The sequence below is a fragment of the Abramis brama genome (genome assembly GCF_963993115.1).
Source record: "Abramis brama genome assembly, chromosome: 18".
NCBI lineage: Eukaryota > Metazoa > Chordata > Actinopteri > Cypriniformes > Leuciscidae > Abramis > Abramis brama.
Genome location: NC_139980.1, coordinates 12,064,867 through 12,082,409, shown reverse-complemented (window position 1 = coordinate 12,082,409; position 17,543 = coordinate 12,064,867). Strand labels below are relative to the sequence as shown.

General features: G+C 37.8%; 1 protein-coding gene across 1 annotated transcript; it reads right to left on the bottom strand.

The window, feature by feature from the left end:
• Positions 1-516: 516 nt before the first annotated feature.
• On the bottom strand, positions 517-17,315 carry ppp2r5ea (protein phosphatase 2, regulatory subunit B', epsilon isoform a). Its single transcript, XM_084090591.1, has 14 exons — positions 16,821-17,315; positions 9,094-9,254; positions 8,019-8,215; positions 6,930-7,031; positions 6,614-6,706; positions 6,073-6,203; positions 5,918-5,977; positions 4,988-5,096; positions 4,772-4,825; positions 4,608-4,658; positions 4,259-4,378; positions 3,785-3,912; positions 2,406-2,507; positions 517-2,319 (listed from the first exon to the last, which is right to left on the bottom strand). The coding sequence occupies exons 2-14, from the start codon at positions 9,248-9,250 to the stop codon at positions 2,217-2,219; spliced, it is 1,407 nt and encodes a 468-aa protein (XP_083946717.1). The 5' UTR covers positions 9,251-9,254; positions 16,821-17,315; the 3' UTR covers positions 517-2,216.
• Positions 17,316-17,543: the final 228 nt, after the last annotated feature.

The following is a 17,543-nucleotide window of genomic DNA, read 5'->3' as shown; positions in this document are numbered from 1 at the left end:
GTGGAGCGTGTTTTAAGGTAAGTTGATCGACGCACAAATCCACGGCACATTTGAACCTCTAGTTTAATGCAGCTCGTGGAAGACAGAACACAAAAATATTACATTTTTAAAACTAACAATTAAATCATCATTAATTCACTATATTATTGGTTGTGATAATCTAACCAAATAATTTTGAACATGTCGATCTGGAATCTCATTACATAGCCAGTCATTAGCTTAACTAAAACAACACAGCACTCATTGCTTAACATTTCAAGTTCTCTATTCAAATGAACCGTTTTCCTTCAGCTGTTGGAATGAGCCTCCTGCCACCTACTGGATTAAAATGGCACATTTATACTCTTAACAGACTTGCTTAACACTTTGCCCTTCCTATATTCTCAGAATTGGTCTACACTTAAAATATTTAATTAATATAATGAAAACCCTAAGCCTAATGGGTTGATCAGATGCTTTTCAATCTGCAAATATAGAACTTCAAATTCAGAAAGAAAAAAAGAAAACAAGCAAACATTTTATCACAAAAAAACAGGTTTATTTAATATCTCTTTCTTTTTTTAAAATAATTAGATTTATTCTATTCATCAAACCCTTTCTTTTGAATTTTTTATACATATCAAATTTGGGCCATCATAAAACACACAATGAGCTTGGGAGAGTTAAAACAAGGAAGAGAGAGAGAGAGAGAGAGAGAGAGAGAGAGAGAGAGAGAGAGAGAGAGAGAGAGAGAGAGAGAGAGAGAGAGAGAGAGAGAGAGAGAGAGAGAGAGAGAGAGAGAGAGAGAGAGAGAGAGAGAGAGAGAGAGAAAGAGAGAGAGAGAAAGAGAGAGAGAGAGACGTGATTAAGCCAAAAAAAAAATATATATAATAAAATACATCCTCCTCACATGTAAAATCCACAACCACGATTGTTGGGACTTCAAATAAAAGAAGAGAAGAAAAGGGGCTGAAGTCCCATGAGAACAACTAATGATCTAGCTCGAAGTGCTTTTTAGTTCTAGCCTGGCCTGGCGGCTGGTATTTCAGAAGAGAGATTATGACCTACCGGATCAGCGTTTACCTACATAGGCCCTAAAAACCCCCAACATAAGCAGGATTTCATTTCAAACACTCCATGAACAGAAAGAAAAACCTTGTCTCGCTCAGCTCAGTCATGTAGATGACATCCAACCACCCTGAAATCGAAAACTAATAGAGCTGAGCAGTGGAAATCTGGGTGGAACATGAGAAAAATGTCCAGAATATTCTTTACGAAAAATATATATGTCACTTAACGGTTTTAAAAACACTGGATGAGCTCTGAACACTGTGTGCCACCAAAATTCCACAAGTCCGAGAAACTGAGCTTGACATACTCTTGGTAACAACTGAATTTCCACATGGGAATTCCCAAGAGTCTCCACAGCAGACAGCATGATGCTATGACCGGATAATTTCCTGGTTCACAAGTTAAAAAAATAAAGGTCCTCGGAGAGGTTTGTCCTCTTTATTGAGCACAGGTAACCACCGTAGCCGACTGCGGCCCATCTTGGACGTTAAGATTCCTGGTCAGCGAAAAGCACCTGTCCATAATGTACAGTAAAGGACCAGGCTGATCATCCTGTAAAAGAAAAAAATGCACACCACAGAGAGGATGTATAATGTTTTTTTTTTCCTCCCCAATTCTGTTTTCCGTATATTCACGTCATGGGTTTATAGTTTGCGTCCCCTGAGTCAGGGGAGTCAAATTATGTCTAGATGGAAAAGTCTCTCTTCATAAAAAAAATAATAAATAAAAAAATTGTGGTGGCAGCGGGATCCTCATATAAGACATCTTTAATCGCAGGGTGAGCACAGACCCTAAAGTCCCAGGGCACTTCCTTGGAGAACAATATCGACATGGAGACACTGAACAACTTCTGAACTGAAAGTTTTTTTTTTTTTTTTTTAAATATATCCTTTGACCATAGCTGATTATCATTTGACCATATTTTTTTACAACGAGGAGTGCACATTAAGTCTCTTCAAATTTTCTGTTTTTTCTTTTCTTCCTTTCAGTGTAGTAGTATGATACAGGAAAGAGGGAGAGGATTATTTACAGTGCTGTTGAAAGAGAGGAAATGAATGAGGGAGTGTGCGGTAAAGTACGCAGCATGAGAAGCAAAGAGGGGTCCCTGTGGAAGAGTAGAAAGGGATTGGTTGGGGCCAAACAGAAGGTTGGAGACGAGGTCCGTGTTAGGTGGGAATGACGCCGTCGCTGTTCTGGATGCCCCGTCTGAGCTCCAGGTCCTCCAGCTTCCTCCATAGATCTTCCCGTTCCTTGTCCTTCTTCCTTTCCCTACAGGAAAGTGAGAAAGAGGTTATCTGAACTGCTTTGTAAAGTGCAGGAGTTTAAAACAACACTTTACACTGTCTGTTTCTTGCCTTTGCCTGTCTGATTTGTAATTGGCGGCGAGTTCATCGAACAAAGCGCTGTTCATCTCCATGAATGCTTTGAGGACATTGTAGATCAAAGCTGATATTGCCCTGATGGTAGAGAAAAACAGACATGAACATCAAAACACTTTGTCTAAATTATCTACTCTGCTATTATTATACACCATTTCAAAGTTTGGGGTCAGTATAGTTTGACTATAGTTATATAGTATAACTAGTATAGTATGGGGTATAGTTTTGACCCCAGTATAGTTTGGGGTCAGTATAAAGTTTGGGGTTTTTATATATATAAAAAATTCAGCAAGCCCACATTAAAGTGATTAAAAGTGACAAATCTTTTGTAATAATAGAAAAGTTTTAAGGATTTCAAATAAATGCAGGCCAGTCAAGTTTTTCCACACCAAACTCATCCAACCATGTCTTTATGGATCTTGATCTGTGCACTAGGGAAAAGTCTTCCCCAAACTGTTACCACAAATTTGGAAGCAGAGTGTTGTCCAAAATGTCCTGGTATGCTGAAGCAATAAGATTTCTCTTAAGGGACCAAGTAAGGGGCCAAGCCCAACCTATGAACAACCCCATATCATTATCCCTCCTCTACTAAACTTTATAGTAAGCACAATGCAGTCAGGCAGGTAACATTCTCCTGGTATCCGCCAAATGATGACTTGACCATCAGACTGCCAAACAGAGAAGCCCAATTTGTCACTTCCCAGAACACGTCTCCACTGCTCTAGAGTCCAGTGGCGGCATGCTTTACACCACTTGCGCATGGCATTGTACTTGGTGATGTGAGGCTTGCATGAAGCTGCTCGGCCATGGAAACCCATTCCATGAAACTCCTGGCGCACAGTTTTTGTGCTGAAATTAATGCCAGTGGAAGTTTGGAACTCTTCGGCTATGGAATCAGCAGAGCATTGGCGACTCTTGCGTACCATGCGCCTCAGCACTCGTTGACCCAGCTCTCTGACTTTACGTGGTCTTCTGCTTAGTGGTGGAGTTGCTGCTGTTATTAAACAATTTCACTTTCCAATAATACCACTTACAGATGTCTGTGGAATATCTAGCAGGGTTGAAATTTCACAAACTGACTTATTGCAAAGGATTGGCATCCTATCACAGAACCACACAGAGCTCTTCAGAACAACCCATTTTGTTCACCAATGTTTGTAAATGTAGACTGCATGGCTAGGTGCTGGATTTTATACATCTGTGGCAATAGGTCTGATTGAAATGCCTGATTTCAAGAATTAAGAGCTATGCCCCAATACTTTTGTCCATTTAGTGTGTGTGTGTGTGTATGTGTAATATATATATATATATATATATATATATATATATATATATATATAAAACATGAAACTCACGGGTTCCAATGCTCTTTGGAGATCCTGTAGAGACTGGCAAACATGATAGGCAGGATGACGCTAGAGTTCTCCTCAATCAGACTCATGATGTACTCATTGTTCCAATAGTACAAGGCTCGCTCTGCCACCTGAAACGATATACATTTAAAAATGTATCAGTATTTTTAGATTGCAGAACCTGAAGCATTCACTTGCACTCAAATGTGCCATTTTCATGCCAAAAACACAACTTAACATGGAAGTAGAGTTGATTTTAAAGTAGCAAATGTTCTCTTTTTATTTAATAGATATTTATGCCCAGAATTGTGTGATATTAATGAACAAACATGCTAATTTTACAGTGGACTGGTGACGTGAGCAAATGAATAAGGGTTTCTCTGGGAAATTGCTTTTGAATATCTTCAAGTTAAGGTTTCTAGCTATTACAAGATATCACAAGGTTTGTGAGGAGGATTTAGCGTGGAGTGTGTTCACCTGAAAATGGGGGCTGGACACACATCTAGCAATCTGTTTGAAAAGAGGCTCCTGGATCTTAACAAACTGAGTGGGCTCGATCACATCTAGAATCTCCTCCAACTCTCCAAGAAACATAACCTACAAAAAAAAATATGTTATAGAAATGTTTAGGAAAAGCATGTGAAGGATTTCTCTTGAATAATGCAAGAAAACAATAGTGGAAGAAATCATATCTTCACTTTCTATGACTTTTTAAATTATGGTTTGGTAGAAGATTCAACAACTATTTCTTTTTGAGAGCAAGTCACAAAAAATGGACACTGGATTAATGACTTGCAGGTATGATTCTATAAAATGAAGACATTACCTCTTTTTGACTACAGGTTTTTGGCCAAAATTTCAACAAGCCTCTGATCACCTGAAAAAAAACACAAAAAACAGGCAAACTAGTGAAAATCCTTTAGGAACAAGCCAAAACAAGATGGGACTTGATGAAGAATGAGGAAGATAATGGTGACAAGGAACACTTACAGGTTCTGTTAACGTGGGATCTTTCTCTAGGAACTGTACAATACAATAGGCCAGCTACAAAAAAAGGGTGATTTTAGATTAATATAAATGCATTTCAAATGTTTAGATTCATAAACTGTTCCATAAACAATCAAGACAAGGATTCTGTTTCTTCTGTCCTTGAAATGCATGCAAGCAAGCACAGACGTGTATAGATAAACAGTTGAGTGTGTGTACCTGGGCATGGAAGAGAGATAAGCTCCTCACTGTGTGCAGAGGCAGCAGAACTTTCACCAAGAACTGTTTGTGCTCAGCTTTGAGAGGAAGCGCAAAACCATTGATGATGCTGTAAACCAGAGACGTATGAGGCTTCACCGCTGATCTGACATTGATAACCATGACAAAAACTGATAATATGCAGGAAACTGAGACATCTAAATGACACCTAAAGGCCCCGATATACTTCAAGCAAAATCAAAGAATGAACTGGTGTGACGTCATTTCGAACAAAATCAGGCGAAAATGAAGTTCGAAACAGCTTGTCAAAACGAACATTGCGGAAAAGTTCGCTCCGTCTGGTAAACACCTTTTGAACTACCATTGGTGATTACGTACTAGGTAGGTGTGTGCTTAGGCTCCGCCTTCTTTGACATGGATCAATTTGAATCTTGAGAATCATGAATCATCTCTAGTTCATTTATCCTGTTCAGTCAGTTGAGATCAGACGTCCACGAGTGAAAACACATTGGAAAGCTACTTTATAGTTGTAATTCTGATGAAATAAGACTAGCACTGGTTTTCATGTTTAAACCTGCTTGCTTTTAAGCAATCTATTGTATGAAGTGCTATATAAATAAACCTGCCATGACTTTACTAGTGTGCCGAATTGCAGAGCTCGTGCAAACATATCCATGTTGCTATGATCAGATTCTTGTGCTTCATTTAAAAAAAAATTGAAATTTTTCAAATTTTGCCCCCCCCCCAGCAAAGAACGAAAAAGAACTTCGCTGTGAGTATATCGGGGCCTTAAGACAGGGTGGAGTAAGATAAAACAGGAATGTGACCTCTGTGGGTCGCACCTTTATGTCTTCCCAAACTTTCAGTTTCTTAGTTTAAATTTCTCAATATCTCTTTCAACCAATTAATAGGCTCTAAAATATGACATACCTTCCCAAAATCTCCAGCAGTTCAGCTACACCATTGAAGCGCTCTGTCTCATATACAAAACTGCCAGAGCAGGACAGGAGGAAAAAGAACTATGTCAGCATACCATTATATTTCATCTTGAATATACACAACTAAATAGCGTGACAGTTACTTACCAAAGAAAAATGTTGTTGATCTGTTTTCGGATGAAGGCCCTGAGGCCGAGGAACTTGCCATAAATTCTGTGCAGAACGGTCTTCAGGCAGTCCCTCTCCCGTGGATCCTCGCTATCAAACAGCTCCAAGAGCTAGAAATTAGGAAGACTTTTATTGACTACATGATCTTCATCATAAGCAATGTGTATCGCTCTTTGAAAAAAGACTGTCCATGCATTACCTTTATAAATACACAGCTACTAAAACAAAAAAATGAAACAAAAACCAACCAAACCAAACCAAATATGGATCTGAGATTAAATTAATTATGTGAGAAGAGTACTAGTTCTGTAACAGCACTTTGGGGAAGTAGTTATCAGTGACATCAGTAAAATGTACAGTTTAGTGTCAATTATTCTAAACTATTTGACAGCAAATTGCCACAACTGACCTAGGAGAAACTTGAACTATTCCAGAGAGCTATATCAGTGCTGTTTTACTAGCAATAATGGCTTCATTTGATTTATACTAGGATGAGAAGTCATAACCGGCAATCACTCACCTGTAATACAAATTTCTGGTCAATGTATTTTTTGGCAACGCTGGGCTGAAATTCCTGACTTTCTAAGAAGCGAATGAAGAACTCATAAACAAGCTTAAGCAGAAAAGGAAGAGAGAGAGAGAGATCAGAAAACTTGTCCTTGAAAATGAGACCCTACAAATATCTCAAGACCTTTATAACGCCAATGTTTGAATTTTTTATTTTTTTTTACATGTTTGACCATTGAAATATAAAAAGAAAACCAATGCATGTAGAAACAGACAAAGTGTAAATTAAGAATTTTCTTTTGCATATGATGGCAGCCGGGACTCTGTACCTGTAAGTGTGGCCATGAGGCCTCCAGCGTGGGCTCATCTTCCTCTGGGTCAAACTCGTTACTGTCACTAGGCGGAAGAGTCCGAAATATATTGTAGGACACCTGTGACAAATAAAAAGGAGGAAACCCTCGAGTTATATCTGAAATATTGATATAGTAGGGGTGTAACGGTACGTACCTCGGTTTTTAAGTCACGGTACGGGTTCGGTACAGCGGGGGAGGGGAACTAAACAAAATTGCTTTTTTATTTTTTATTAAACTGTGTTTGTTTGTTTGTTTTGTTTTTTTAACAAATGTGTCTCTGTTTAAATAAATTAAATTATAATTAATTTTTTCTTAAGGATAACAACATCTATCTTAGCTAATGCTGTAAACTATATGGGTAGCCCTTACTTACACATTAGCCCTTACTTACACATTACTGTAATATTAAAGGTTACAATTAACAACAGATCCCAAATTATTAAATTCAGTTGCTATAATCAACACTAAAATAAAATAAAAACATGTTAACTGCACATAAGGCAGGTTTTGCATTAACTTCTAAATCTAATGATAAAGTTAATTTTCTACTTCAATTCATTTTTGAATTATAACCATCTACACAGTGGCTGTCATAACTTGTTTTCATGACAAATTTATTTAAACATACATTAAATAAATCAAGACATTAAGTACATAATGAATAAGCTAATATATAGTGCTAATATCATTTCTCTAGCGAACTAACCTGCTGTCGACACTAAATGCCTGAGGTAAATATAATGCTACGTGAGATATTATTCTCAAGCAGTTTTATTGATATCTTTCAGAAGTTGAAACTGGTTGAGAGATGTAAACGGAGCGATCGACTCTTCTTCTTCTGCGCTTTTTACTGGTAGCAAACAGCATTGCATTACTGAGCGCGCCCCTTCTGGACTGGAGTGTGGATTGCGTGTGATTGCATGCACCGAACCGTGACGTCTGTACCGCACAGTTCCGGAAGTATACATGTATCGTTACACCACTATGATATAAGCATATAAATTAGACGATAACAGAATATACATTTTCCAATCACACAACATGCTTCTAATCTTTTAATCTCACCATTTTGACAACCTCGGGGTAGGTCTGCTCAGTCAAGTAGCCCCGGCTGAGGGTGACGTAGTCCACCAGCTCATTAAGGGTGGACCGCTTATACTCTTTCATTTTGAGGTCAGAAAGTGTGTCCATGAAGTCAAACAGAGTACAGCACTGCTGCAGCTTCTTGAGGAACAGTTCTGGTTGCTCCTGCGCAGAAACATCTAGACAGAGAGAAAGAGAAATTTAATGCAAAACAGTAGTACTAGAATTCCACAAATGGTTTATATCAACATCCTTGACTTTCCAACTGTAATCTGTCTTGTGTTTCGGGACTGTTGATGGGAGGCCTAAAATACTTCACATATTAGCTTGGAGATCCATCTGGCATTTGACCCCTAAATATTCCAAGTGATAGGGGCTTGAGTTTTAAAAGCCATTCAAGACACAGTAATATATGTGCCACAACCAACCATTACAGTGGCAATGTTCATGTAGGTACATAGGTTTACTGACAGTATTTGAACACTTTAGACAAACAGAAAGATAGCGCACACACACTTTAAGCATAAACACTGCACAAAGTAGATTTTTTATAAAACTATAGATATACTGTTCACAAATGAAGTTAATGTATTTGGATATTTTGTGGTTGTCAAGCTTTAGTCTAACATGTTCACGATTAATGTGATGAACTACACTTGGGGAGCAATGAGTTTATACATCCACAACAAATCAACTAGGCAGTGAAATATACTAGAGATGCACCGATCGGAATCAGCCAATTTTCCGCATGATCAGCCCGGACCGGGCCATCTAAACTTGGTTTCAAAAACATTATAAAATAAAAAATAAAATAAAAAAGTCTAACCGACTCTAAATACGGACATTAAATCTGGGGACAACATGACACAGACTTGACAGAACAATCCCATCTTGACAAATAAGACCTTTCTTTCACACAGTGACAGGTTTGACTGCATTCCGTTGCTTTTATTTATTTTTTATTTTAGTACAACCAGCTCTATCAGAACAATTAAAATAGCTCAAAGCCCTGTGACACCAACCACTATCTTCATATGACCACATTAACAGAACTTACCTTTCAGCAGAGGCAGCTGCACCAGCTCTATGGGCTTGTCCTGAGATCTGAACTGGGACGAGCTCTGTGCTCGCTTCTGTCTGGCTTTTCTGACAGACTTCCTGGTGAAGCCGTCCACCTTGTCCACAGACGGGGCTGTGGTGGCTGCTGAAGACATAACCCTGTAGAGACAAAAAGGAAACAAACAGAGAAAAAGTCAGTTATAATGTGCAGAATGAATGAAAATGAGATTTTGTGCAAAAAGAGATTAAGACATTAAGACATAAATAAATAAAAATACATTAAGACCCATGTTTTAATGCAACCAAGTGAAAAGACTCTACGACCTCAGGTCTTAGTGACAGAAGCCTAACATGCCTGCTAGGCTGCTAGCAGACGTGCGGTAATACAATACATTGCGAAAATAAACATGTACAATATAGTTATCGTAGGCACTTCAAAATACCGTGAATAATTCCTTATTAAGAAATGCATTTTTAGGAAGAATACTTTTCCATCAACCGGTTAAAATTTACAACTGCCTGTATGCTGCATCAAAGAGGCATGCTCACACTGATGTATACAACAACGTTCATGAGAAGCATGGCGGATTGCTTTGATGGAACAGCAGAAACGTAGCATTTACCCTGTAACCCCTTAAACAAACCAGGCTGCACTACTTTATGGCCACGTTCATTCACACAGCAGCAGAATACAGAATCCTGCATTTGAGTCCTTAATACATTTACGTTCACAGACAGTTCAGTTATTTATGGGAGTGACAACTGCATTACATAACCGAACACACACCAGTAAATTTTCACTGAAAAAACTCTGAGGTGTGGTAACCGTAGTATAAGCAGAATAATTGACTCTGGGGTGTGCATCATTTTTCTGATAGTTCAACGGCCCGGCGTCAATTATTCCTTACTTAATAATAATGTCAACATGTACTAATACATTATTCGAATCAAAGGTTTTATCTGTTAACATTGGACCTGAACCTATACTGAACAGTTGTATTTTTATTAACTAACATTAAAGAATAATAACTACTGTAACAAATCTAGATATTGCTCATTGTTAGTTAATGTTAGTTATTGGATTAACTAACATTAACTTATGGGACCTCATTATAAAGTGCTTCCATTTGTTCTCTATAGTTCTTTTGCACTTTAATCTGTTTGAAAATGTGTTTACATAATACATTTTTGTGTATTGTTTTATCGTATTTGAATGTTCTTTTTGTTATATTAAAAGTTATTAAATCTGTTGGGAGGACAACACTTTTTGGTAACTTAATTCAATACCGTGATAATATAATATGATGATAATTGCTGAAGCTTTTATCATGGTATATTAAAAATTGTCTAATGCCAATAATATTAATCAAACAAAAAATGTGAGAATCATTCACTGCTCTTGAGTGAATAACTTTGTAGCCTTAAGGATCAATATTTAATTCAAACAGAGAAGAATATGCAGCGTTTTTTTGATTTATCCCATTTCTATAGTTTTCCCTAATTTGAATGCTACTCTTAAATAGTCTGTACCTGAAAAATGTATTTATATTTCTTATACTGTATTTGTACTACTGTTTTTTAATTTGCATCTTTGTTCAAATTTTTATATCATAGAGAAATTAAGTAACAAAAATAACTATCTTGATACATGTTTGTGAAATAAAATTAATCATGAAATATGATTTTGGTGTAATTGTTCAACCCTAAATGACGTGATTGAGAATATAATTAACCTACATCATGATGATGCTCATGGATTCAATGTCAAACAAGTGTGATTTATTTTGTGACAAGCAAACTTTTTTCTTCATCATTGGAGTTTGATGAGGCAGTTGAGGTCAGTAATAACTTCAGTTTAGCTTGATCTGAAATTAATGAATTAATAAAACAACGAATTTTATGTTCAGTGTTCTATCTTCTATTTTCTAATTACTTTTTCTTGTTTTAGGTTTTTGCTGTAGAATTAGTAGAGATATTTTAATCAGATAACCGTATTGAAGTCACAACACTAATCTAAGGGACAAATGCAAGTGAGATGCCTACAGAGGTGCATTTAAGGATGCACTCCAGATGCAAAGTCTGTTCCAAATTAAAATCTTCACTCTGAACCGGTTTCAGCCTTTCAAATTCAAAGTTGGTAAACGGCGGCGAGACATCACAGGTTAAATTGTACTTAAATTGAATGGAGGGGCTGGTGTCCCTGATGCTTCTAAGCCTTACGTAAAGGCTCAAAACACACCAAAAGGACTGCTGTGCACTGGGATTACCGTGGGCTGGACAGGACAGGAAGTAATCAGGCTTTAGTACTCCTCCCATGCAAAGCAAGAAGTAGAGGAGAGGCAGGAGGAGGTGGGAACACTGTACACGTTTAGCAAACTAGGCCATATCTTCACTAAAAAAAAGGGAGGAGTGGAGTGTTGAAAAAAATTATGGGTGACAAAACAAAACCCAAAACAAAAATGAAACTGAAGAAAAAAAGAAAGAAAAAAAAGGACATGACTGAAGATAATGACTTGAAGTTCAATGAATAAAGGACCGTTCACACCTCACAACCAAGAATGATAACTATAACAATAAGAGACAACTATATTAGCGTCCACACCAACGTTCGACATTGTTCTATTCATTATCTGCATGAGCAGCACTCGTCCACCCCTTTAAATGCTTGAGCTCTTTAAAGCAGGATGATGGGCTGTCAAAGTTTTTATTGTTCATCAGCTGGAATATAGTTTCTCTGTGCTGTTATCATTATAGTTAGGTGTAGTGTGGACTCTGCCATTACATTTAAAACTATTTTTAAAACTTTATCTTTATCGTCCTTGGTGTGAACCAGCCTTAAGTCAAGAACCGTTGAGAAACACTCATTCAAACAGATAACTCAAGAATTCAAGTTTATGTTTTAAGTCCTTAAAAAGACCATAATGTAGATTAATGAAAATCATTCATTCAGACTAAGAACCAGTTCTTGGTTCCTAACCCCACCTGTCTTTTCAGCTAAAATGTTAACATCCTGACACGCTGCTATGGTAGGAGCTGGATGAGAATAACAGACAGCTGATTAATTTCACAGCAGGCACAAATACTTTGTTCTCCAGAGAGAATCTACAGGGGGTCTATGGATATGACCTTCTGTTCCGCCCCATGTTCTACATTTGGGTCATGTTAATTTCAGGTCCATCTTATTAAAAAGAAACCTAACTGAAGACCAGATAAAACAAAGTGGCTATTAGTATTAAACACTCATAATTTAACATTCCATACTGATCTGAACCTTCGTGGGTTCAAAGTTAATGGTCTAGGGCCTTTCGCTTTCTTCTGGATTCCTGTATTGGGTGTTGGCTAACAGAGTCCTCACAGTTACGGTTATTGTGCAAATCAAAGTGCTCTCATTATGACAGCTCACATCATCAAGAGTCATCCAACAATGATCATAAAACATCTACCAATTAAAAGCATTGTATCTGCTGACAAGGAAGGAGCAAGACTCATCTGAAAGTTAGAGTAAATAACACATAAGATATTTGTTTAAGTCTACTTTTCTGGTAGGTTGAAAGTTCGCACCACCACAACTGCTCTGCCTTGTCCTGATGTATTATCTCCATGTTAACACATGTGTCTTACCCTACTTGTGTTGAATCTCCATACTTAGCTTCATTAAACTTGTTTCATTATTAGTGAAAATGCCTTTTATTTTGACAACAAAACAAAGGGAAAAGTTTTGATGTTTTGCATAGCCATTTGCTATGATGAGCATAGCTGCTGAGTGTACATCTGATTTTTTACAGACCCTGTAATAAATACAAATTCCCTTGGCATTCAAAAAAAATGACTAATTGTGTAATCCAAAAGCAAAAGGGAAAAGCCTCCAAAATGAAAAGCAATGACAAATTTAAGCAAGCTCTCATGCTAAATAAATACTCTTTGCTTATAAATTTCACAACTAACAGAGTGTGTAACTGTCAGTTATCACACTGATAAATGTGAGGCTGTCATAACACTAGTCATAAACTAAAAGGACTTTGGAAGCAAAGCCATTCCATGTAGGGAAGTCATTCTGCCATCCCTGAAGTTGCTTGCATATTGAAAAACAAGAACAAGTCATATAAAAGGGCTCGACGATAAGGACTATCCGAAGGCTGTCACGTATGCATGTGTAACATATTGGATCTGTGCATTCGGTCTTAAAGTGACAGCAGCCTGATATTCCTGCTGCCATCTGTTTTTAATGTTGACCTAAAAACAAAAACTTTGAACCACCAGAAAAAAATCCTTAGCATTGAGCCCTATAGACAAGTAAATTAGCCTATGTTTAACAGCTATCCCGACTGTATTAGTAACATAAAAGGTCACCAATCTAAAATTACAATAAACAATGAAGCCATAACATTTCTGACAAACTCTTCAGCAAGAAGCAACTAAACGCTACACAACCTTATACTGACATGGTTTCAGTGATCTGTTATTCATATGATGAACTGCATGTAGCCCATGGATGCCTTACCAAAACAGAGATGAACTTAAGACCACGAGACCCTTACGTAAAAGTGAAGTTTGGAGAACAGCCGACTGCTTTTCCATTCTGCAGATTTGTTTACATTATGGTGGCTGTAATATGGCCCTAAACGGCCAGCCAGTATGAGCCTGGGATTTAAAGCTGAGAGAAACAAAGCACCGCACATTTAACAACGGTCCAGGATTTATTCCCCATTCACCTAACAGCATTATAAATCAACACTCAAGATACCAAGTTGTTTATTAGATGTTCAAGGTTTCATACAGAAGGACTTTGCATATATCGGTAAGAGAACCACTGTGATAACATTTAAGACAATTCATTTAACTTAAAATGTTAGCTCACCTTCTTTAGAGTTCATAAACTGAACTATTGAACTTCTCATGTCATGACAAGCAAGGAAATGCCAAATGGAGAGTCAGGACTTTGACATGGCTGTTCTAAAGCATAAAATGTCTTCGACTGAAACTGCTTGGTTATACATTTACTTAAGAGCATAGGATCATTGTTGTACAGCATGACCCACATTCGGTTAAGCTTCGGCTCACAAACGGACACCTTGATGCTTTTACAATCTCCTGTAAAACACCCAGGCAAAATACAGAATTTGTTGTTTTGCTGAGACAAGTGTAAAGCTGTCCCACTCCCAAGACAGCAAATCAGCCCCAAAATAATACACTCCCTTGAATCATGAACAGGATGCGGCCAAAGATTTCTGGATGTTCTCCAATTAAAAACAGTGTTTACTATGTGGTTGATTCGCTAGACAAACTGATGGTACGGATAGACATGATGTAAAAAAAAAAAAAAAAAAAAAAAAAAAGGATATAGAAAAAAAACAACAGCAACAACTTAACAGTTTGTTGCATAAGTGTAAATCTCTGAAAAACAACAGACTGAAAGTCAATTCATTTCCATTGTAGAGTAACTTTTGCAGTTACACCGTTATGTGACCGCCAGAACGAATGATATAGCCTAATCTAATCAAAACCATTAGATTAGCGAAGAACACCAATATTTATTTGCATCAATTAGCCCTAAAAACCAATTATATTCTGCTTTCAAATGTATTAGTGATATAGTCATACATTCATCATTCACTCATTTTACCATGGTGAATAAATGGCTGTTTCATGATAGATTTGTAGGTTCCATGCAACTGAGGGCAAAATATGACAATCGTATACAAATGTCAGAAATAGTGGAACTGCTGCTTAAAGGGTTAGTTCACCCAAAAATGAAATTTCTGTCATTAATTACTCCCCCTTATGTCGTTCCAAACCCACAAGACCTTCTTTCATCTTCGGAACACAAATAAAGATATTTTTGATGAAATCAGAGAGGTTTCATTCTGACCCTCCATAGACTGCAACTTCATTGCAACTTCCAAGGTCATAAAGGTAGTAAAGACATCATTAAAATAGTCCATGTGACTCCAATGGCTCAACCTTAATGTTATAAAGCGACGAGAATACGACTTTATTCAACTCTTCCACGTCATTCCCCTACGCTGTTGACGCATTGTAAACACAGTGCAGCGCTTCCTGGTTCTAAGTCAAAACGCCGGCTAACTATTGGCTAGCTCCTGCGTCAGCATCACACGCATGTGTCCTGGTGCTCAAGTGACCAGCGTCGGCCAATAGTGAGCCGGCGTTCTGACGTGGAAACAGGAAGCGCTGCACTGTTAACACGGAGTAATTAATGACAGAAATTTCATTTATTGGGTGAACTAACTTTAAACTGTGATAATGGTATAGTTCTCATTGGACTGACCAAATTTAGACATGCAAACGCACAATTTTAGCTACAATGTTTGACACTTTTTTTTAACCTTGAGCAATTCAATTATACAAGACACTATATTGTTTCAAAATCTTAAGAGACATGCCACATCTGACTGTATAGTAACCCTTTCCATCTTCAGTAATAGCTGCAACATTTTGTTATTTGCCCCAAATAAATTCTTTCACTAGTATATTTCAAACTTTTCAAGACTCAAATTTAGAGCATACTGAGAGACAACAGCTAGAGTCTGTGTTTGTTTTATAAGGAAGGGCCCTGTAACATACAATTGACTCATCTCATTGATTGGAACGCCTGACTCAAATTACAACCATATAGATAGTGTCCCTTTAGATTTAGACACTATTTTTGACAAAGCAAACACTTGACCAATTTTATGAAGTTAACTTTCCTTCTATATGTTTTGGTAGTCCAATACTCAACTATCTAAACCAAGAGGCAACAGACAGTTCTGACAAGTTACTCATGTCGCTCAAGATTTAACTCTTTTTATTCGTATACACAAAGTGCATTTTCTGCATCTCAGCAAAAGTGATGGGTTTGATCTTGCACTGCACTTTCTGATTAAACGCATGCCCTTGAGAGATATAAAAAAAAGTGTCCTGCCTCAAAATATAAGCACTATCAGACAGAAAACAAGAAGGTCAGGAGAGTTTGAATCAGTGTGGCTGAAAAGTCTCAATTGTCAGTCCGTGAAACGCATGACCGCAGCTGTGGAACAAAAACAGGTGTGGAATATATTGCATTCCCAAGAGCCTGAAAGACAAGGCCATTAAACAAGACTGTTGACTTGTTAAAGCCAGCAAAAGCACAAGAAAACCTGAAGGAGACAACCCCAACACCAGATATTTGGAATTATGTTAACATACACTCTGGACATGGACCATATCAAATGGACACTTCAAAAAGGTCTTATACAAGCTGCTAAAAAAAAGATTCAAAACAAGATTGTGGCAGATTTAGAAAGAGGCGATGTTCTCATCCCACCAAAGGCTGATCAGACTCTCACAAGTGCCTGAGAATATACCTCAACATTTGTGAAGAAAACACAATAATCATCACTGCACAGTGAACAACCGGTGCTCATTTCACAGCAGTGACAGTGTCCCATACCAGAATGAAGAAGGCGTTGCTGAATACCTCAAGTGCAGATATGTAAAAAACTGAATGACAAGATTATAATCAAAGCACGATCGTGCCTCTAATCTAAAATTCTGAGGTCGTTTCGTGTTTATAGGCAGATAAACTCGAATCGACCGCAGAGGTTTAGATTTTTTTTTAGAGAGCATAGTCCTCTAGTTTAAAAAAATATCTTGTCCACTTCTTTAAATGATCTGACACTGTCTTGTTAAATATGAGTCTAAAATCACTCTTCATTTAATAATGATGTGTGCAATTGGGCTTCTTACCTCTCTTGATGGTTCTCGGGTCCAGGTGGCTCGTTTTAAGCAGCTAACCTTGTACTTGCAGGCGACCCAGCTAGCCAGCTAACTCAATCGCTTCACTTGCGGACTATTTAAACCGGTCTAAGCTTTCGAATACAATCCGCGTGTGAATGGTGAGGATTTTTCCGACTGAAGACACACCAAAATCCCCGTTTATGAGATAATTATCAAGCCGCCTGAAGGTATGTCAGCATTGCACTGCTAGCAGGAGCTCCCCGCACAGCTAATCCCTGTAGCTGCCGTCCCAGCCTGCACCAAAAGCCACATTCATACACATTCGCTGACCGACTACATACCCAGATGTTGGTCACTAAGGTCAGATTATCCTTCTCCTTACTGCTAACCTCACTCAAATAGCGACTAATTGTTAACCTGTTATCGTAAGTAAATGTTAGCAGACTGTGCTAGTGCTCTGTGCCAATTTTTTTTCCTGGCTCAAAACAGACCGCTAAACCTAGCATGATGGAACGCTGGTTTGTGCTATTTGGCCAATGATTGGCCAGTTTCTGCACAAATAACGTGTGGATTGGTTCCTGGAGTTGTCAATCAAAAACAGTGTTAGCTACGCCTAGAAAGTCAAAAGTCATTGATGTCGAGGAGCTATGGAGGTAGGTTGCGGCGTAAATGTCTGAGATGGAGATTGGATGAAGGCAAGGACCTGAAATGCCCGTATGGCAAGAAATGTCA

Coding starts and splice junctions, on each gene's coding strand:
- ppp2r5ea (XM_084090591.1), bottom strand. CDS start 9,250: ATGTCTTCAGCAGCCACCACAGCCCCGTCTGTGGACAAGGTGGACGGC. Junction 8,216..9,093: donor GCAGCTGCCTCTGCTGAAAG/GTAAGTTCTGTT, acceptor CTCTCTGTCTAG/ATGTTTCTGCGCAGGAGCAA. Junction 3,913..4,258: donor TGTCCAGCCCCCATTTTCAG/GTGAACACACTC, acceptor ATATCGTTTCAG/GTGGCAGAGCGAGCCTTGTA.